The 23,590-nt window shown below is 37.3% G+C and overlaps 1 protein-coding gene across 2 annotated transcripts in view; it reads left to right on the top strand.

Moving 5' to 3' along the window:
* Nucleotides 1–5,570: 5,570 nt before the first annotated feature.
* The window catches only part of LOC139951592 (uncharacterized), a 53,088-nt gene continuing 35,068 nt past the window's right edge, over nt 5,571–23,590 (top strand). For both annotated transcript variants that reach the window (XM_071950554.1, XM_071950553.1), the window contains exons 1-6: nt 5,571–5,911; nt 16,681–16,765; nt 17,569–17,633; nt 18,119–18,170; nt 20,044–20,078; nt 21,205–22,210. In XM_071950554.1, the coding sequence (XP_071806655.1) occupies nt 16,687–16,765; nt 17,569–17,633; nt 18,119–18,170; nt 20,044–20,078; nt 21,205–22,210 (1,237 nt within the window). In that variant the 5' untranslated portion in view covers nt 5,571–5,911; nt 16,681–16,686. The remainder of the gene's footprint in view (nt 5,912–16,680; nt 16,766–17,568; nt 17,634–18,118; nt 18,171–20,043; nt 20,079–21,204; nt 22,211–23,590) is intronic.

The following is a 23,590-nucleotide window of genomic DNA, read 5'->3' as shown; positions in this document are numbered from 1 at the left end:
GGCCGACCGTGTTAGTCGACGAGGTAACTGGGAAACCGTGCAATTTCGAGCGTGTTTGTGTGAACCATTGTATTCTACTTTTAAAACATCTTTCTACCCATATGCATTTTATCGCTTTTCAAAGACCAACTCGGCCGATCCAAGGCATTGTGTTCCTTTAAAGTCACCTGGAAGAAATTTATTTTCCGTCAAACATTAGAGTATAAGTTTATGAACAATAAAATAATTTTTTGATTAATTGTTTGTAACAATTTATATGTTCAAAAAATAGATAAAGTTGTTAAAGGGGGTGACTTCTTCTACCCCTTTTGTGACGTCAATCGAGGCAGACTTTGCCTTGATCGAACATCGAACACACGTACGTGCAAGTATATGCAAGTCCTAGTCGTGAGTTTGTACGTTTCGAAAAAAAGGTTTTTTCTTGCATTATTCCGGCAATGTCGACAAGGTGTATTGATGCTGGATGCAGCAAAACAACTAAAGATGGGGTCAGTTTGCAAAGTGGTCCGGTCCGACGTCTTTTCCAGCGCTGTGCAGCAAACACGTCGAGCCGTCGTGCTTCCAGAAACCGGAATACACCAAACATTTTGACATGAAGAAAAAAGTTCGTTTTTAAAACATGACGCCATCCCAACAATTTTCCAGCTAGTGGGAAGTCGAAGAAAGTACCTGAAAGACGTGACGAACTTAAAGGAGTATTTGCCTCACGTGAAAAAAATTCGGGTATTGTTTCAACTATGAGGTCATGTTTTTATTTTGCACCAAAGCGTCACTGTGTTGGCACTGCATGCGATTCACCGTGCCGGGTAATCCGAGTGGACCGTCCGCACAGCAGCCATACAGAGCGTGCAGTCTGCTCCGTAACCGTAGTTCTGTACGTAGGCATCATACCCATCAGTTATCCAGACGTAGTTTACGGGGCCAGACTACACATTTTCTATTCAAATATCGTGCCTCGATTGACGTCATGAACAGCGCCCTCTCTGGTCAGGCCTACTTTTAAATTTGTAAGTAAAATGGAAACTAATTTTTTAGAACCTTAGTTATTTGTTTAATAATATTCCACTCACTAAAACACATATTTTAGTGATAAAAGCTTTACTTTGACAAAATACCACTTCCAGGTGACTTTAAGAATGCGCTTGAAGTGATATTGTTTGTCGCAGTACGTTATGGTACTCGATATTAAAAGTTATACACCTCATGTACCGAATCCTCTAATCTGATTGGTTAAAATGGAGTCATGGAAATAGCTATGCCCCCCCCCCTTTTCTATCAAGATGACGTCATAGTGACTATGCCCGCTCTGAAAATAACGCAAATATGATATGTAGAATGTACAGATGTATGTGTACGACTAGCGTTCCGTGTCACGGCGCGACCTTTCTTCACAGACGACCTTCCACCGTATATTCAGAGTGTTGTTGATGAGAAGAATCTGTATTTGGTATATAAAACAAATATTGACTGTCAAAACCATGACTATGCCCTCAGCTTCGCTTCGGGCATAGTCATAGTTTTGACATCACCTTGGGCCTATAGTTTTAACTATGCCCCTTATAGCAGTCAATATGTCCATACTATAGACTGCAAGTCTTGTTGCGCGTATTCAAACTGCCATGGCTATGTCATTTGGTTTCAACCACGGTGTTTTGATTTACAAAAGTGAAAACAAAAAGTTAAGCTTAAACATCATCCTTGTTCACGAGTTGTAGTTTTATTTTACTAAGTTCTCTTTTAGGGACTGCTTCTTTTGGAACGTCAGTCCGAGAGTACTCTTCTTCTTTTTATCGGCCAGCACTTGACACCAAATCTTTATGTGTTTCAAGAGTCTTGATTTGAACGTGTTTGGCAAACTTGAACATCTGGGCAATTTAAAAGTAATGTTGCTCCACCGTGACCGCAATGTCATGGGGGTTATTTAATTTCCGTTGTCTTGAAGCTCAAGTACTGCACGGTGTAAGACCAAATCATGTGTCCTGTATTTGGCCCCAATCCAAGGGGGATGAGGAGAACAATGGTTCACCGTTTACGTAATCAGAGAATCGTAGCCAATTATTTGTTGATGATTTAAAAAAATAAAATAAAAATTAAATGAAAACAAAAACGCAAAAGGTCAGCGTATACACTTAACCAACTGTTTCAAGTGTAAAATTAACGGGATACTGCTGCGCATGGCTTGTAGACTGGTGCTTTGATTATTTAAGTGTTCTCTACTGCAAGGTATGATGATCCAGTCTATACATCAATCAAGCTCAAATGCAATGCACGGGTATTCCAAACGTGACAGTTATAAAAAATATACCCACCCCCTCATTTTTTTTCGGTTTAATCAAATTTAGTTTCTTCCTGCGCCCTCAACGTCAGGTTTTCGGGTGCTCCCATATTTCGTGTGAAGACAGCTGTAAACATGTACTTCGATTGTCTTCATTCTTACAGGTAAATTTCCCCTTTTTGTATCATACATTTACATTTCTAAAGTTGTTTGAGTTTATGTTTTAGCTTGTTGTTCGTTAGACACGAGTTTAGGAAATTATTGTCTTTAGAATTTGCCAGTTATGCTCTTAGTTTTGGTTACCGATTGCCGACGTAAATAGTATTCCAAGATGGCGCGGCCCACAAAGACATGGCGGGGATTGCAAATGTATTTACTGATTTAAGTCGTTTTCAATGAAGTGTTCTGATTATTCATTAGTCATTTATTTTAAGTAACTTTGATAGGACTATGATTTACTGTAAAGTGTTTAATTTAGAAGACAGCTCTATAACATGTACTTCGGTTGTCGTCATTCTTACAGATAGTAAAACAATAGCAGAAGCCGAATCCATCCTCATAAAGGTAACGACCCTTATTTAATTGAGTGTCACAAATTGTGGAGAGTCCGATTTTGAGGAAAACCTCCAAATCTCCAACATCTGATCACAACACGGCGTTTTTCCCAACCCTACGGGTCCCGAAAATCTACAGCGAGTATACGAATCTACAAATCCATCAGTAGTCCGGTCTGAAAATCATCAAGCTTTGGTCAGCTTCCAGTCGTCCATTTTGTTTTTTCTTCTCGGAACCGTGGTATGTAATCAACCCTTTGTTTCCTGTATTGGTATGCTTTAGTACCATTGTCATCCACATTCTGCAATCGTTGAAAGTATCTAGGCCTACAACTGAATCAAAACAGCTGAACGTGTTATGTATCAATAGACAATCACAATGCATATTATACTAGTCCACCTTGGCAAACAAATACTGCTTTATTTGGTAACACTGCTCTAGAATTGCAAGGGTCGTGGGTTCAAATTCCACCCGAGTAATATGCCTGTGATATTATTTTTTTTCACAGGACTCAGTCTCGGGAAAGCACATCGGTGTATGGGTAAAATCAAAAGTTGATATTTATTATCCCCGGTGCAAATTTAACATCCATTATATAAAAATTGCAGTCGTTAAAACCAGCATACATTTGACGAATTACATACATTGTTTTTAGAGCCATCTTTGAATGTCATCGGCACTTATTCATGTGTAACTCTCCATGGATTAGCAAATCAATAATAATAATGATTTGTTTCCAGAAATGTTGTATTCATTTGGGTAAACTCCTGCCGCAGGCATTTTGGGAAACATTCACTGACGTAATACGGAAAATATTAAAGGCACTGGACACTATTGGCAATTACTCAAAATATTTGTTACCGTAAAAACTTACTTGGTAACAAGCAATGCAGAGCTGTTGACAGAGTAAAATGTTGTGAGAAACGTCTCCCTCTAAAGTAACGTAGTTCTCGAGAAAGGAATACATTTTCCTCTAAAATATTTGAATTTGATTTCGAGACCTCTTAATTAGAGTTTGAGGTCCCGAACGATAACAAAATCTCAACGATATCAAATGGTTGATTGATTGAATTTATTCGGATAAAGTAAAGAGCAAGAACAGGCAAAAAATACACACACAACAACAGGGGGAAAACAAAATGACATAAGTTAAACCCAAATAGAACCAGGAAAGAAATACAGGACAAAATTATCCAATGATAACACCAACAACAACTTACACTTATTGCCATAGGGGACCTTTAGGAACAGCATGGAGCATTTTAATTAACTCACCTAAAACGTTTTTGAGCATACTGTGCAACGTTGCAATCCATCCAATCAGCCACAGATGACTACTGAAGTCAGTCTCTATCAATGAGTAGAACTCCCAATGCTTTCACGTTACCCATTAAAATAACATTTGTGATAAATGCAGCTCCTATTATCACCCATCCCATTGGGTGATTGTCATAATTACTCGATCTTCTTGGAGAGGACATCTTGATCAGATCTGTTCATCCATGTATCCACCTTGCTCCCATCGTGAAAACAAAACTTCAATCTTGAAAAAAAAAAAAAGTTTTAAACGAGCAATGAAAATTTCGGTTAAACTGATACTGGAATCAAATAAAGAATCTACTTGTGAACAGTTCTTTTAAAATGTATTTCAGGATACCATCGCAAATATTTGTCTAAGTGGTCTTTGTATACTTTTTCCTAACACAAAGCAACTTCATCCACTGTGAAGTTGCTCTCTGTGCCAATATTATTTTGGTTTTTGAGGGTTTTTAGTCCATTCTATGGTTTTTATTTTAAATTGTTGTCCCTTCCTCTTATCACTGTGCGGTGTTTTGTTGTGGGTGCAGTTTTTGTTTTCAATAGTCTGGTTTTGCTTGTGTTTTAATGTTTTCTTTTGTGTGATTTTTAATTGTTTCAGTACAATCAGCTTTTTATATTGTATAATTATATTTTTATCGTTGGCAGGGGTCTGGTTTTACACATCTTTTGATAACAGTTTTTATACTTTTGTGTTAACCTTGACAGCCCCTGTACAACTTGTAACTATTGTGTATGTCTAAAGATTTAAAATAAATAAATAAATAAGTAAATAAACACACGGTGGACGTGACCTCTGTGGCCTTGGTTGGTGCCCCTTCAACATGTTACCATAGATTTTCCAATATAGATGTGCCCTTTGCACAAAAAAATTTGGAACAGCCTTGTCCTCACAAAGATGAAATTCCAGGCGTGGTATTTTTAAGTTCCCAACTGCAAGACTGACTATGTATGTTCTTCTGGAAAATGGCTTTCGCTTATCTTTGCAAAACTGTACGGTGTCCAGTGAGTGGATATGGATATCTTTTTCTGTAAGGTTAGCTTCACTACAGTCAGAGCTGAACACATTTGTACCGGGCAAAGTCCAAGTACAATGTTCAAGTGCTGACCATCTATAATTACACATGGTTTTGGCTTTAATAAACAGTTCAGACGATCTAATCAAACAAACAAGAAACCAGACTCAAGTATAGGAAGAATAACGTGTCTGGTTTGAACAATGCATTCATGCAGATTTTGTACCAGACAATCAAGGAGATAAGTATAACACTTCAAATAAAATAGTGAAAAAGTTTCCTATCAGAGAGATTTAACAAAAAAAATTGTCATCATATATGCACAGTAGCCTACGCCATGGTGTGACAGGCCCTTGTACTTGGCGCCTGCGCTGTTGGATGTTGAATAAAATTGATGACGTGAAATACTGATAAACATTGCCACCCTTAAACCGAATGCGACTGCACCATGCTATATCCACCAGAGTACAATCTCATACAGTCTCTACCAATATCTGACCATTATTAGATATAATTAGAGCAAGGTAGGTTCATACTTACCTTGCAGTTTCCTAGTCCGCCAGATACTGCGCATTCATTGACGTTACGTTGTACTACATGACCTCATCAGAACCACCATCGGATGGATTGTTTACATTAGTTCATAACTTGGTACAGTATAGAGGAAGGACCAGGCGAGCGGGCAGTGGAGCTCATTGATCGAGTAGGTCACAAGCATCAATATTGTACGACTACACAATAAAATAAGGTCAGCACTAGCAGTGTCTAGGACATAATATAAATTGTTTTAAAGGTCGCACTGTAAACACAACAAATCTGCTTACATGGCGTAATCAAACTGGGCCGTGCAATTATTGTCGTTTTGTTTTTAAATATGGAAACCTGAATCATTATCTGCCTTTGATAATTCAAGTTCCATATAAAAGTGTCCGTACCACGCCACCACTTTTTCATTCGATATGAAATAATATTGTATCTTACCTCAATGAGATATCCCTTTTTGTAAAAATGAGTGAAAAAGTGGTGGCGGGATACGGAAAGTTATCCTTCCAAATTTCTGCCTTTGATAAACGAACGACAATCATGCACGGCCCAATTTGATAAGCAGGTTTGTTGTGTATATAAATATAATGTATAAGAAGAGAAGACAGTGTTTGTTTTTTACACTATCTAGTTATTTTTTCCTTGTTTTTAGATGTAACTTATTGAACAAAATTGTTCTAGCTGATTTCTTTGAGCTCTGTGTCGTCTTAAACCTTTAATGTGTTTTTTATTACCTCGATATTTTGATTTTCAGCAACAGAAAATGACCTGAGAACTGAAACCGCATAGTTTCCTTTTAGCTTATAAAACCAGATACGCTTCGGCAGTTTGCTATTTGCTGCTCTGTTGTTGAATTAAATAGGCTTACGCTACCAATGGCGTGACCTGGGCCCAATGTTTTAGAGCTGCTTAACGGTAAGCAACTTATTTTTGCAATAACGTAGCAAGCAAAATTGCTTAAGCAAAAACCTGTTTCACGAGCGGTTGCTAGCTGAAGCACGTAAACAAACTGCGCACGCAATATTTTAGATCGTTTGCTTAAGTAAAAAAGAAGAAGGTGCTGACAAAATGGCGGGCGACATAAATGCAGAGTGGCGATTAAAAAAAAATAATCACCTTCTCTGTCTGACATGTAATAGTTGTAATGGTTCAAAGCGCCCCTTGAGAGTGAACAAGAAGAAAATACTTTATATAACATTTCTGAGACATTTTAGACACTCGTTTACTTCGCAAATTCGCTGCACCTACGGGCCCTAAACAAAATATAGAGACTTTAATTAGAAGTACCCTTTTTGCTTGCTTACCGCTTTAAGCAAAAAACCTTGCTTAAACTTAAAGCCATGGGACACTTTCGGAACAGAATTTTTTTTTTAAGTTCACAGATATACAAATAACTTACATCGTTTACAGAAGGTAATGGTGAAAGACTTCTCTTGAAATATTATTTTTACGAAATGCTTTACTTTTTGAGAAAACGCAAAAAATAGTTAATGGCCTGACGTTTCGACCCTAGCAGAGTCTTTCTCGAAGGCTAAATGACAACACAACAAACATGAACAGGTAACTAAGTGAAACATAAGCAGTGAAGTGGAAATACATGAATGGGGTTAGGAAGCATACAGAAAAAAGCAAGGGCTAAACAATGAATAGGGGGACAAAAGGGGGGTTGAAGGGTAGGGACTGGCTGGAAACACAAAGGACAATATCAAGGGTGGGGAGGTGGGGAAAAAGTAACTAATTAGTGAACGAGGCTCAGACTAAAAGGCTGTGGGGAAAAAGGATACGGCAAAACAAAAGGTTTATGTCCAGGCATTTCATGCAAAAACGGGTAAACCTCGGACAAATTGCAACAGAAAGTCTGTAAACTAATGCATACCCAGAATGTTGTCCTCTATAACATTATCAAAACTCTTAAAGGAACCCGTTGCCTTGGATCGGACTAGTTGGTCTATTAAAAGCGTTTGAAACCGTTTGTTATGAAATGCATATGGTTAGAAAGATGTTTTAAAAGTAGAATATAATGATCCACACAAGTATCACTCGAAACTGCACGGTTTTCTTTTTACGTCGCGAACCATCACGGTCGGCCATTTATGACTCCCATAAATGGCCGACCGTGTTAGTCGACAGGGTAAAAAGAAATTGTGTAGATCATTGTATTCTACTTTTACAATATCTTTCTAACCATATACATTTTACAACAGTCGGTTACAGAACGATTTTCAAAGACCAACTCGACCGATCCAAGGCAACGTGTTCCTTTAAGCAATCCGAGTGGAAAAAAAGTGTCATGGCGGCCATTTTTCAAAATGGTGGCCGCCAAAAAAAACGATATTTCCTAATATCCCCACTTCTAAATGACTTAGGGCTTTAATTTTAAGTGCTAAACATACATTTACATACAACGTAGTGCTACACAAGCGGTTCTGCCAGAAGGTCGCCTCCAACACTTCTCATGTGCAACCCCAAAATCTACCGCCAACATCGGCAGCAGCAAAACACCACGGCCTTCGTGTCTACTACCAGGTCCAACAGTGGAAGGGCATTGCAGCTGATGAGCTCCTGCCAGGTGACTGGGGTTGGCGCGATGGAGGAATTGTGCCCGTGCAGACGGATTTGCCACCAGCTCTGAAAGAGCTCCTCAAGATGATCCGCTGCAGCTGCCAAACAGACTAAAGTGCACATGCAAGAAGCGTGAAATAGAATGCTCGGCTGCATGTGGCAACTGTAGAGGATCGGCCTGTACTAACTCAACCCAAGATGCATGTGAAAGTGATGACGAAAAGATTTTTTGAGGAATATTGACCAATGCTTCTGTTGAACTATCGACTTAGGTAGTCTGAGGCTATGGTAACTACATGCAGTACTAAAAAAATGTGACTTATACGTCGTTCACAATGCATGCAGTTTGTTTTAACAGGTACCCTAATTTAGATAGTTTTGGCCAATATGTTTGGTGTATTAAAATAATTGACACATCCTCAGAATAATGCTTTTTGGTCAGGTTTAGCTTATTAAAACATTATTGAAAATATCTGTTTTATGGCGGCCATTTTTCTTTTGTGGCCAGGTTTAGCTTTACGAAATACGTTTCATTTGATTCCTAGTCAGTGAAAATGTATGTTTAGCACTTAAAATTAAAGCCCCAAGTCATTTAGAAGCGGAGATATTGGGAAAAAAAATCCGTTTTTGGGCGGCCATTTTTAAAAATGGCCGCCATGACACTTCCCCCAACTCGGATTGCTTAAGAGTTTTGATATGCTATAGAGGACAAAATTCTGAGTATGAAACAGTTGACAGACTTTCTGTTGCAATTTGTCCGATCAAATAATGCCTGGACTACAAGGGGTTGAATGGTCTGGAGGCGTCTAATCCAGAGTTTCTCCCTACTCAAACGAACAGTCTCTCTGTGGTTGCCTAGTGCCTCTGTGCCCTGTAAAATTATGTCAGAATTTGAGTGATAAGGAAGATTGAAGTGATGTCCTACAGGTGTATGCAGCTTTTGGGTCTTGACTGTAGATCTGTGGCCGTAGAAACGAGATTTACGGATTTATTTTAAACACATGTCATGACACGGCGAAACGTGCGGAATCAAGGGTGGGTTTTGCCGTTTTTTTCCCCCGACTCCGATGACTGATTGAGCCTAAATTTTCACAGGTTTTTTATTTTCTATAAGCTGTGATACACGAAGTTAGGGCTTTGGACAATACTGTTTACCGAATGTGTCCAATGGCTTTAAGCGAGTGTATGAAATGAAAAATTTGCTAGGTGCGCCCGTTAAGCAGCTGAAGTTGGGCCCCAGAGATGGGTATAGAAAAACACTGCTTAACAGTAAAGACATGGGAAGACTCGTTTACCGTTGGACCATAATCGGCTGTATTTTCGATAAATAAAATTTTTAACTAGAAACGAAGCCCTTTTTTATAAAGTTGCATGTTGTAAAATTGATTTAAATCACATTCGCTGTTTGATATTACCAGTATTCTACTACAAAAGAGGTTTCTTTTGAGAGTATGGTTAGTAAGAATAGACTATACGTAAACTAGTATACTTGGGTTTGAGCGAGCTCACGCGCCGTGTATTTTGCGCTGCGCACGGCGTGAAGTCGAGCTGTGCCAAGGGAGATCGTGAAGGTGTCCGACTATAGCTGACAGGTACCCCTTCTAATCAAATAATTTGAAGGTGAAAATAAGGCGATTTGCAGCTAATTCTTCAGGAGATTTTTATCGAAAATATTGGCAGCAAAGTCATTACAATGAGGGCAATGTAAAACCACACATTCCGTGCACAACACATGACATCGTGTGAACATTCTCGTGGAATTTCCTAGTTGGTCGAACTGTGTTTAACCAATACTGGCATTGGTCTCATGTTACAAACTCCTGAATATTATTCAGTGATTTTGAAGAAGAAAAAAAATTGCAACACTAATCATGTCTTTTTAACGCCGTTGTTATTATGCAGTAGGCCGTGTTTGTTGATGTTTAATACAAATTACAGGCCACGTGACGTTGTGTAGGGCAATCGGTCTATTGTATCGATCCTGATTTTTTTATGGTAAAGTCAATTATTTACAACGCACACGTGACAAGGGGTGCGACAGACGCATTTATTTGTGTCTTTGAATCGAAGAAAACTTAATTTAATTTGTTACTTTTGTATCTAAATATTTTGTAACTGGTAATATTGTCTGTGTGTGTTTAAAATAATAAAATACTTCAGGTGAAGCCTTTTATTATGCATCTGAAAGCACACAAAGTAATGCAACAAGGGTTTTTTTCTTTCATAGTTCTCTAGCCACTTTGATTACCCAACCTATGGTTCAGAGTGCCACTCCGTTCCTTTTTTGTATTCAAAATGCATGTGGCAACTGTAGAGGATCGGCTTGTACTAACTCAACCCAAGATGCATGTGAAAGTGATGACGAAAAGATTTTTTGAGGAATATTGACCAATGTTTCTGTTGAACTATCGACTTAGGTAGTCTGAGGCTATGGTAACTACATGCAGGACTAAAATAATGTGACTTATACGTCGTTCACAATGCATGCAGTTTGTTTTAACAGGAACCCTAATTTAGGTGGTTTTGGCCAATATGTTTGGTGTATTAAAATAATTGACACATCCTCAGAATAATGCTTTTTGGTCAGGTTTAGCTTATTAAAACAGGTACGATTGGATTCCTGGCCCCAGAAAATGTATGTCAAGCACTTCAAATTAAAGCCTTAAGTCGTTTAGAAGCGAAGATTATTGAAAATATCTGTTTTATGGCGGCCATTTTTCTTTTGTGGCCAGGTTTAGCTTGTTCTGTTTTTGGGCGGCCATTTTGAAAAAAATGGCCGCCACGACACTTCCCCCCCCCCCCCCCCCTAGTCGGATTGCTTAAGAGTTTTGATATGTTATAGAGGACAAAATTCTGAGTATGAAACAGTTGACATACTTTCTGTTGCAATTTGTCCGATCAAATAATGCCTGGACTACAAGGGGTTGAATGGTCTGGAGGCGTCTAATCCAGAGTTTCTCCCTACTCAAACGAACAGTCTCTCTGTGGTTGCCTAGTGCCTCTGTGCCCTGTAAAATTATGTCAGAATTTGAGTGATTAGGAAGATTGAAGTGATGTCCTACAGGTGTATGCAGCTTTTGGGTCTTGACTGTAGATCTGTGGCCGTAGAAACGAGATTTACGGATTTATTTTAAACACATGTCATGACACGGCGAAACGTGCGGATTCAAGGGTGGGTTTTCCCGTTTTTCCCCCCGACTCCGATGACTGATTGAGCCTAAATTTTCACAGGTTTTTTATTTTCTATATAAGCTGTGATACACGAAGTGTGGGCTTTGGACAATACTGTTTACCGAATGTGTCCAATGACTTTAAGCAAGTTTATGAAATGAAACATTTGCTAGGTGCGCCCGTTAAGCACAAAATCGACCTATAAGCAGCTGAAGTTGGGCCCCAGAGATGGGTATAGAAAAACACAGCAACACAGTAAAGGCATGGGAAGACTCGTATACCGTTGGACCTTAATTGGCTTTATTTTCGATAAATAACAATTTTAACTAGAAACGAAGCCTTTTTTTATAAAGTTGCATGTTGTAAAATTGATTTAAATCACATTCGCTGTTTGATATTACCAGTATTCTACTACAAAAGAAGTTTATTTTGAGAGTATGGTTAGTATAGACTATACGTAAACTAGTATACTTGGGTTTGAGAGCAAGCTCTCGCGCCGTGTATTTTGCGCTGCGCACGGCGTGAAGTCGAGCTGTGCCAAGGGAGATCGTGAAGGTGTCCGACTCTAGCTGACAGCTACCCCTTCTAATCAAATAATTTGAGGGTGAAAATAAAGCGATTTGCAGCTCATTCTTCATGAGATTTTTATTAAAAATATTGGCAGAAAAATCATTACAATGAGGGCAATGTAAAACCACACTTTCCGTGCACAACACATGACATCGTGTGCAACACTAATCATGTCTTTTAACGCCGTTGATATTATGCAGTAGGCCGTGTTTGTTGATGTTTAATACCAATTACAGGTCACGTGACGTTGTGTAGGGCAATCGGTCTATTGTCTCGATCCTGATATGGTAAAGTCAATTATTTACAACGCACACGTGACAAGGGGTGCGACAGACGCATTTATTTGTGTCTTTGAATCGAAGAAAACTTAATTTAATTTGTAACTTTTGTATCTAAATAATTTGTAACTGGTAACTGGTCTGTGTGTGTTTAAAATAATAAAATACTTCAGCTGAAGCCTTTTATTATGCATCTGAAAGCACACAAAGTAATGCAACAAGGGTGTTTTTCTTTCATAGTTCTCTTGCAACTTTGATTACCCAACCTATGGTTCAGAGTGCCACTCCGTTCCTTTTTTGTATTAAAAAAACCCAAGTCCTTTTAGGGTGATGGGAACTACTCCGATTGTTACCCTGTGCCAAACCATTGCCGTGTAATGTAGAAGCAACATTCTAGTCAGGATTCCGGCGTGTGGGAAACTGATCAGCGATCAACTGATCGATTTTAATTAAAATTAGGTAGGCCTACTTGGAGTAGCGGGGAGTAGGCTACTCCCCGACCTCTCTGAAATCACCAGAGGCAATTGTAACGTGTTTGTATTGCTAAAACTTACGTTATGCTCTCCCCACTTTAATATCCCTCTCTTTTATATTTCTAAATTGTTGGGGGTGTTATTACCCGAGCTGAGTTAGCTTAGACAAAATTTGAAGAAGTTAAGCCATAAAGCCCTTGTCACACGGGGCAATTTACTGGCAACCAGGTTGCTTGCAATTCTTTTTCTGGCAACGTTGAGGCAACTTTTGTTGACGCAACTTTGATGTCACACGCGGCAATTTTGAAGCAACGCGCAAGCAGCCAAATTGCCTGCAATTTCTAAGCGGGCAATCAAAACGATGTACGGGAATAATTTGAAAAACGCAATCACTTACCGTCTTCAAACTTTCTAAGTTTGTGGAAGTGTCAAAAAAAAAGGTACCCAAACCCTAATAACTCCAAATTGTGACTCTAGTATAGGTTTTCTTGGTCAATTTCAGCGAGAGTGTTTTAAATTGTTTACCATTGGAATGTTTGTTTACCTTTTGGGGGGGTTAGCATGATTATTCTTTTTTAATCTTCATTATTGTCTTTTAATCTTATTTATATGTTAACCTTAATTAAAGGTACTGGACACTATTGGTAGTTACTCAAAATATTTTATAGCATAAAAACTTAGTTGGTAAGTAATCTTCCACTTTTAAAGATACACGACTTTGAGGTTCTGAAATCAAGCAGAAAGCACACAATACGTGTGACAATGGTATTTTTTCTTTCATGATTATTTTGCAACTTCGACGACTAATTGAGTTCAAAATTTCACATGATTTTTACTTTGTGTAATGTTGAGATGCACCAAGTGACAAGACAGGTCTTTGACAATTACCAAAAGTGTCCAGTTTCTTAACAAAAAAATAATCAGTATGGGACATTTGCATTCTTTTCAATCGATCAGGTATGCCTTTTTCAACTAATAATATATTCCCATGTAATCACGTAGGCCTAAGGCAGTTTGTAAAGGCAGACTGAGTCAGTTAATTTGTAGTGTTGACGTTTGAGACTGCAAGTTACAGACAAACAAAGATGCATAATATAGTTCCATTATTTATTTTTTCATCATCTTCCTCAGTGCTCAGCGCTAGACAACAACGTGAACAGTGTGATGGTATACTTTAGACAGAAAATAACATTAATCAAGAAATTGTTCAACAAGAGAATAAAATTAAACAAAATAACATGCAGTTCAACTGGTTAACTGGTTAACAACACAATATTATACAAAATATTTGTACAAAATGTCTGCACCTATATATTAAGGGACTATTACAGTAAAACCGATTACACATTTGCATGACATTTAAAAAGAAAATGAATAAAACGCTCACTAATTGTGTTAAAAACTTAGTATGTTAAAAAAGTATGGTACTTACAGAAGAGAGAACAAAGAGGGAAATTGCCTTCATGCACCATTTAAAGGTTCTTATAATGTTAAAAACTGTCCCCTTCTTCCAAAAAAGTATCTGCAATCATTCATCTATATTTTTAGTAAGAACATTAATAAATAGTTTGATTATGTCAGTAAAGATGATCTTATTCTGAAATATGTGTACTGTGAAAACCCCAAAGAAAGACTTGTTGTGTTCTTTAAAAACAGTTTCCCCTTTTTATTAAGAGTTTATATGTCGTTATGAATAAGCCTAAGCCTGGACAATGTTAGAGATGAAATAACTTCCCAGCATGCAAGCGCAAAACATGGTCGTTGGGACCCCTCCCTGTCATCGGAAAAAAATACTTGCGCTGATGGAGGCCTTCACATTCATACAAATAGTCAGAGTGACTGTACAACACAGAGGATAACGCAATATTTTGTAATGTCCATTTACTTTTATAAATACTTCCAGTCTCAAACCTCAAATCACATTTGGTGGTATATGTTGTTAAGCCACATTTGTAATTAAATAAATAACACTCTTTACATTTAATTATGGAACATGGTTGCATGTTTAATTTATTTATTTAGTTATTTAACTTTATTTTGGAAATTTAGTATTATTATTGCTACTCTCTCTGGAAGTGTAGTTCAGTTTTTACACTTTGGGCTTGTTTTTTCCCTTCTTAAAGGGTCTAATGTACATTTTGTAGAACGAAAAACACAATGTATAAAGATTTACACTAAACTTACACAGTTTGAAGATAATGATCATATAAAGCTTCCCTGACACTATTCGTTGCTGAGGAGCTGTAGTTTTTGAGAAACGAGTAAAACAATGTCATGAAAATAATTTTCGTCTCACTGATCATGAGACAAAAATTATTTTAGCTTTTAAAAACTTATTTTCATGACATTGTTTTACTTATTTCTCAAAAACTATACAGCACCTCAGCAACTAATACTTTAAGGGAAGCTTTGTATTATCATTATCTTCAAACAGTGTAAGTTTAATGTACGTCTGTGGACATTGTGTTGTGTGTTATAATCCATGCAAGGGATATACTGTTTCAATTATTGATTATTACAAAATAAAACAGCTTAAAATTATGTGCTTGTATTTTTCCCAACCATGCAACAACCTAATCTTACTGTTCAGTTTAAATTGGTCTACGTGTATGCACCCCATTAGCGCTACTGCTTCAGTAACGAGGCTGGACAGCGTTATCTCCCTGCGTGGGTCCCATGGTGCTTGGTGATCTGTCGGGGAAAAAATACAAAGCTTTAAAACACCAAATCCAACTCTGCCGTACAAATTGCTTGTAAATGGTTTATTGTCTGTTTCCCAAGCTTGAATTAGAAAGGGGGGGACAAGCCAGCCTTTTTTTATTTAATTGTCAGATATTTACAGCCTACAAGTACAATCATGACAATTAGACAATAGGCCTACCATACATGTTTTAATCATTTAATAGACTTCGACATTTCAATTATGCATTTTTATATGTGTATGTCACTTGTCACTGAAGAAGAATCTCTGGTATTTACAGCCTACAAGTACAATCATGACAATTAGACAATAGGCCTACCATACATGTTTTAATCATTTAATAGACTTCGACATTTCAATTATGCATTTTTATATGTATATGTCACTTGTCACTGAAGAAGAATCTCTGGCGAGCTGACCGCCCCCCCCCCCCCCCCACCTCCACCCTGCCAACGGTTCCACATTTATACAAATACAAAACGTATGGATTGTTGCTTTTACATGTACTGATAGTACATGTAAATGCTGAACTGAATGGCGTCCAACGTCAATGTAAATATGATCGCGAAATAATGTCATTGGTTTCTGATTCCAGGAAACAATTTATACGCTTACAAAGAATAGTTCCCAGACGCGTGTCCATATGTTTGTACACAAAGCACGGATTGGGTATTTTTTGAATGTGTGAAGATAATTATCCACGCGTGTCCTGTGAAAAAAATACGCACACGGTCGGGGACAATCGGCATTAGTAGTGTGTAGCGCTATAAGAGCGGTATAGTTGAAAAAATTTACACTCAAAATTGGATTTTTACTCAAAACCTGTAATACATATTTGAACAATTCCAAGTGTAGGGCTATCTGCAACTTCTGAAGCATTAGATCGGTAAGTTCCATGATGCAGATCGTTTCAGATGGTTTTTCAAAAAAGCGAAAGATTTTGATATCAGAGGCGCTGGGGCCAAGGATATGGAGTGGATTGGACCGATTTATGGGGCTAATATAGGGCAAGTTAATATGTCAGTCTTGTCATAATCGGCAGTAGTTATTTCTTTTTGAAGTATTCTATAACCTTAAACTGCTCCAAAATGTATTTCTGCCTCCTTCCCTATATATGCATACAACTTCAAATCACTCATTTCAATCAGATGGTTGATTTTGGGCCGGTTCTTCTTCATCTTAAACCAACAATTAGTTATTTTATATTTTGTTTTACCAGTTCAAAATGGCGGAGATCCCTAAGATTCCTGAGAGTCCAGTGAGGACAACCAGAACAAAGGAAGTAGAACAAACCAAACGCAAAGGTTAGTGGTGATGATTAGTGATTGGAAACTTATAAACAAGGAGAGACCAGATACTGTGGAAATGCAACACATGCCAAAAATGGCAAGACAAAAAGTGTACATATGCAAGTGGTTAGAAATTACTTATGAAAAGAATATTAAGATCCTACATTCTTCTCATTTCTTTTTGCCGGATTTGAAACAAAAGTTATAACATATTTTGCTTTACTTGGGGACTTGGTGAAAGTAAATAAATCTGGACAGACATCGATTGCAACTTATAGTCCTGTCATACTGCAGCTGGACCTGGAAAAAGTTGCAACAGAATTGATTTCAACTGCTATGGGTTCTATAGACACCCAAGTTTAACATGTCAAAAGTCCTTCAAAATTCAAGTGTCAGAAAGCCTTCAAATTTGCATTATGTTAATTACTTTCCGCCATTAGCTGAAAATGGAAAAACATGATTTTGGAGGACTTTTGATATGTTAAACTTGGGTGGCTATAGAACCCAAAACAGTTGAAATCAATTCTGTTGCAATTTTGTCCAGGTCAAGCCAGTATTTCTGATAGATTGACTGGACTATTAGGCCTTTATCATTCTTTGAAAGACTAAAGCTGGTTCACATTTTGATAACAAACATGTTGTCACAGTAATACTTGAAATCGATTGAATTTTACTAGCAGGGCACAACTTCATCAGATAAGGCTTAACATGGCTAAAGCATAATATTCTGTATTTTTTTTCTTTTTAGTTAGTCATGTGTCTTTGTTTTGATGTTCATTATTCAAAGTCTTATTTCTTTGTACATGTATGTTAAAAAGGGAAACCGACGACAGATTCACATCATAAGAAGGACAATGTGAAGCCTGGAAAATCTACACACAAGGTCTGAATTATCACCTGATAAATGTATATAAATAGCCTACTTAAATAATATGAACAGTCTGTTTTTCACTGTATAGCATGTACAGTGAGTGTATCATGCACCGTAAGAATGCATGTAGTGCAGTTTGGAAGCTGTTGGAATGCACATCACCAAAGTTCCTGTTATAAATTAATTAACATAAACAATTATTTTACTTTTTGCTTGAAAATATTACTCCACAGTCAACAATAGTTATTTTTCATAACAGTTATTTCCATTAAGGTAAACTGATGTCATTTTTATTTGGTTTGGTTTAAAAGCAAATAATACTATCACAGTTTGTTGCTAATTTGTAATTGTCACACGTATTGTATTAAAACATTTGATTTTAATGCAGGTTTTATGATTGATCGATGGTTATCTTAACAAAAAATAATAACACACAAAAAACACCACAAAATTAGGAACCATTTAAGTGTAATCTTCTGTCGATTTGTTTTATCTAGCTGGACTACTCTTCTAAGATGACGACTTATCAAGATGAAGAAGATGACTATGGTTAGTAAATTGATGTAGTTTTTGTATTGACATTATTCATTGCTTACAAAGACACAGCTCGTCTGAAATTTGCAATCCTGCTCCAAAACTTCAGCCCTTCACATTTAAAAAAAACAAATACATTTATAATCATTGTATCTTTTCTGTTGCTGCACCAAGGATGTAAAATAACCTTCCTCAGAGCACCAGACAGTCTCCTGCAGAAGCCATTTCAAAAACTATCTTCAATCCCAGAGTTTAAGTTGCAGTGCTATACGCATTGGCACTGGGACTAGTGCCTTACAAATGTCATGCTTGGCTGGTTGATTGACTGATGGTGCGTTAGAAAAATGTTCAACTGAAACAGATTGGTGTGTAAAAAGCAAAACAATTAAATTAACATGCAAATGGGCAGAGATGTTACTTTGTGTTATTATTGCATTAGAGAACCATTATTTGATATTGCACTAAGTATACATTTTTTTTAATCAAATATCAGCAGCAAGGTAGGGCTTTCCAGCAGCAGTACTAAAGACTCATGTATGTTTAGGTACAACACCATAGACCCCCTACCACCTAAAAAACTTTCTGCACGTAACAGATCATTATGTTGGCAGATGAGAAATGATTTATTAATGCTTTTGAATGTTGCATCCAACATTTTGCAGTTTCTGATTATGGTGGGAGTATAACAATAGAACAAATAGACAGTTGATTGAAGGAGTGCATAGACAAAAACTTGTGTATTAATGTGTCATGACCTCGAGAGATGCTATAAGCGGCCAAGTGATAAGGAGGCATTGAGAAAACACACAGGATCCTAAATTATTGGGTGGCAATGACCTGCAACATGATTTTAATCTACATTAAAGACCATGTACACTATTGGTAATTGTCAAAGACCAGTCTTCTCACTTGGTGTATCTCAACATATACATAAAATAACAAACCTGTACAAATTTGAGCTCAATTGGTCGTCGAAGTGGCGAGATAATAATGAAAGAAAAAACAACCTTGTCACATGAAGTTGTGTGCTTTCCGATGCAAGTTGATTTCGAGACCTCATCTAATTCTGAGGTCTCGAAATCAAATTCACGGAAAATTACTTCTTTGTCGAAAACTATGTTACTTAAGAGGGAGCCATTTCTCACAATGTTTTATTTGTTACTTGTTACCAAGTAAGGTTCTATGCTAATAAATATTTTGAGTAATATCCATAAGTGTCCACTGCCTTTAAGAGAGATAACTGATCTTGAAGCAAACTGAGCAATAATAAAAGAATAAACTCACAATCTGCCTTTAAGTGAAAATTGGGTTTATTTGCACACAACAAACCAGGTGGTAGGATTTGTTTAGGAGACTGAAGATATTATTTTTAATACAAAAAGCAATTCTTCACTCCAATTAAGGCACATCATAACCCAATACACCCCTTTTTTAATTTTTTATTTTGTATTTATTTATGCAAGTCGCCAGCCACACAAGGCCTGAAGGCCACTCAAGGTTTGGGCTACAATTTTTTTCCAGAGGCCGTTGCCACCTACCCCTAGGGCTGAAACAGGGTTACCCCTTTCACAGTCCATACGGATGTAGGCTTGGATATAAAATGCTATCATACCACAGTGTATTGATAAACCTAAATCACAATTATTTAATAAATAAAGTGAATCAATCCTTAGCTGTGTTGCATTTTTCAGGGTGTAATGATTACTGATTGTTGCTGTTAGTTAGAAGTGTTTTTATTTTGTGAAATAAATGGTTTAGTTAAGAAAATACATGGAATTATCTTCATACGCCACAATCAGCTTACATCCTCAGAATATCTCATTATTCTTGCTATCAGTTATACACAGGTGTACTTTTATTAATTTGTGTGTTTCTTCTTTGTACACAGAACACGTCCATATCATGGAAGCAGAAATGGCACAGGTAAAGAAAAGTACATGGTTTGCTTACAAATAGTTCGTTAATGGATACAACAGATTAATCCACAGACTAATCCAGATTAAGCCTTATCCACAATTAAGTACCAATCGGATAATGGAATCCAATCCAGAGTGAGTTACGAAATTTAAGGATGACACTTTCAAAACGAAATGTTGCGCAGTTAAATCTACAACTGTCACTGGTTTGTTTCTACTTATCAAATTTAAGTTTCAGTTCTTGCCCTACACACATATCAACCAAGCTCAATGTTTATCCCAACCCCACCTCTGTGAGTTTAATTGCTTTGATAGGAGTTAAGAATTAGGCCTATACAACAAAAGAATCCAGCATTCTCCTGAAGATGACCAGAGTATCCTGATCAAATCAATGAGTTAAATGTTAAATTATCAATGTGTTTGCAATAGTTCAGCTCTTTCTGGTTGGATATCGCCCAATGCTGGAGTCCTATTAGGGGGTTAAGATTGAGACACTTCGGTTTCTTGGCAGTCATCAATGATATAAAACCGTCTGATCGAATGCACACTTTTAAATAATATGTTGAATTAATATGATACTTAACTTCTGGCAGTCTAATCAACACTCAATTATTAAACTTGCAAAGAATAATGTAGTACTTAAATGGTGTATTTACCATCGAAGTAACTTTAATCCTGCCAATTGTATGATGATGGAAGTCACTCAGAAAAATAATGATGATGTATTATTTTACCCGATGACTTGAAAGACGTCTTCCTATTTAAAATGGCTCAGTTGAGTTTTGAGCTTACTTTGTTGGATAGGCCTTATAGCTTGATAACATGATGGTTTACTTGTCTTTCACTAAACAATTAACCACTTCGAAAGCAGCTCCCTTTGGTTGAAACTTATAGAATAAGTTATTACTGGTCAACCTTTTACCAGTCTATAAGGAACACTTACGGTTGATCCCTCAGCTATATGTGTATAAATAGCTTCACAAACCAAAACTTCTTACAGGTGACTGCCCTGATTACTCGGGTAGTTTCCCCAACCTTGTATTCCGGTTGCATTTGTCCCTTCATACCATCTCTTTATTACACTTTATCTTTAACTTTTCACTCATTTCAAAACTTTTCTGATTTTTCTTAAGCATTTGAGGTACATCTCAGATGAAATCATTGAGCTCTCAACTATGGTAACAACCGAGATGCTACCAGGTCAGTTACATTCATTGATGGGGAAATTGATCAATGAACAGAAACAGCTTGTAAACTTCCAACAAGAAATGGCTACAAGTGTCCAACAAAGAGCATCTGACAGTCAACTGGATCAACAGACATCAAGAGACTTTTCAGAATTAGATGTTCTTTTGAGTAAGATCCACTTGGTGTCATTAAAGCTGAATCTACATAGGATGAAATCTGTTGATGAAGCTCAATTGATAACAGACACCAAAGTATCAGAGAAACAAGATCATTACAAAATGAAACAGGCTCATTTTAAACTAGAGTTGACACTGATGCATCTTTTTCCCGACCTGATGAGTCCTGATTATACACCACCACATGTCGGAGAGTATGAAACAAAACAGTACATAGAAAGTGTATACTACTGCCAACAAATGCTAGTTGATGATTTGCAAGGCTTGGCTCAACAAACCCTACTGGATAAGGAGCCTGCCTATCAAGAGCAGTACATGAAGAATCTGAATGTGCTCATTAACACACAGCAGCAATTGGTTCAGAACCTCACAGATCTCCAAAAGCAGAAAAAAGGCAGCAAGCTGGAGAATGAGTCCTCTAAGCAAGATGATCTACCTGCAGGGGAGATTGGCAAACAACAACTCAATGAACTGGAACTGATCAATGAACAGACTGATTTGATGAAAGATTGGCACCGCTGGATGGAATGTCATAGAGGATGGCAAGAGCAGCAACCTGGTTTATTCATAATAATTTTGATTTGTTCTGTATTTACTGTGCATCATATTCATGGTAGGATGTCCGGTAATTTTATTGGGATGTCTTTCCTGAAAACCCTTTATCATCACAGGACAATGCACAACATAGTGAACAAATTCGCTTTGTATGAACTGAGGATCTTTCACAGTCAAAAAAGATTCTTGGCTGAAGCTGAAATGTGGAAAAAAAGACAAGGTAAGTAGAACAAACTTATTACTTATGGTTTGTTATCTTAGTGAAGGATCACATCATAAACATGCAATTCAATTACTAGACATTAGGTGTTTGTGAACAAACACAAAGCTGTTCCGTGTTGTTTTGCTTGGATTATGTGCTTCAATGACCAAGGAGTCTATAACTGAATTAAAAGTTGGGTCATATAGTTCTTGAGATATGGTCCCACTTCTGGTTGACCCGGAAGAAGAGGTCAACTTGAGTTCACGGTTTTTCAAAATTAATCTCCAATCTCAAATATTACTACATACAGTTAACAAAATCGGCCGTGTTTTTCATGAGATATGGTCCTACTTCCGGTTGACCTCGAAGTAAAGGTCAACACGAGGTCATGGTTTTCAAAGTTTATTTGTAATTCCTTAGGAGTCCAAAACTGAAAAAAGATTGAAAATCGGTTGTACAGTACTTGAGATATGGTCCCACTTCCGATTAGCCCGGTAGTAAAGGTCAACATGGAGTCACGGGTTTTCAAAATAAATACTTATGTCTAAGGAGTCTATAACTAAAAAAAAGTTTGAAAATCAGTTGTGTAGTTCTTGAGATATGGTCCCACTGCCGGTTGACCCAGAAGTAAAGGTCAACTTGGGGTCACGTTTTTTCAAAGTAATTTTCTAATGCCTAAGAGGTCTAAAACTGAAGAAAGTTTGAAAATCGGTTGTATAGTACGTGAGATATGGTCCCACTTCCGGTTAACCCGGAAGTAGAAGTCAACTTGAGGTCACGGTTTTTCAAAATTGATCTCCAATCCCCAAGGAGTTTATAAATACAAACTGTATATAAATCGGCCCTGTACTTCTTGAGATATGGTCCCACTTTCGGTTGACCCGGAAGAAGAGATCAACTTGGGGTCGCGGTTTTTCAAAAATATTCTCCAATCCCCAAGGACCCTATACCTACAAACAGTTCGAAAATCGGCCTCGCACTTCATGAGATATGGTGCTGCAAAGATTTCCTAATTAAATATGCAAATGAGGGTAACGTTGTTAATTAATTAAGAATTTCAACATTTTTTACATTTAGAGTAAAGCTTATGTTCTAAGCTTCAGTTTGGTATGTGATTTAACTCTGTTGTCCTTAAACTTTAGAATATTAGGTTTAAAGAAAAAACGTGCGCAATTGCTATGGGTTTTAGGCGGAAACAAAGAAAAAGGAAAACAAAAAAAATCTCGACAGAAACAAAACCTGTTCCGACGGTAGGTCGGAACAGCTAAATACTAAATTTTACAAAAGGGATAAAGAATAGTTTATAGTTAGGCAGTGTATCAAATTATACAATCCTGCAGTCATTCGAAAAAACCTGGACCTTGACCTTTTTTAGAGCAAATGTTCTGCCACTAAAGA

Source organism: Asterias amurensis, chromosome 19 (genome assembly GCF_032118995.1).
Source record: "Asterias amurensis chromosome 19, ASM3211899v1".
NCBI classification, from domain to species: domain Eukaryota; kingdom Metazoa; phylum Echinodermata; class Asteroidea; order Forcipulatida; family Asteriidae; genus Asterias; species Asterias amurensis.
The sequence above is the reverse complement of the archived record's forward strand: the minus strand, read 5'-3'. Positions and strand labels throughout refer to the sequence as shown.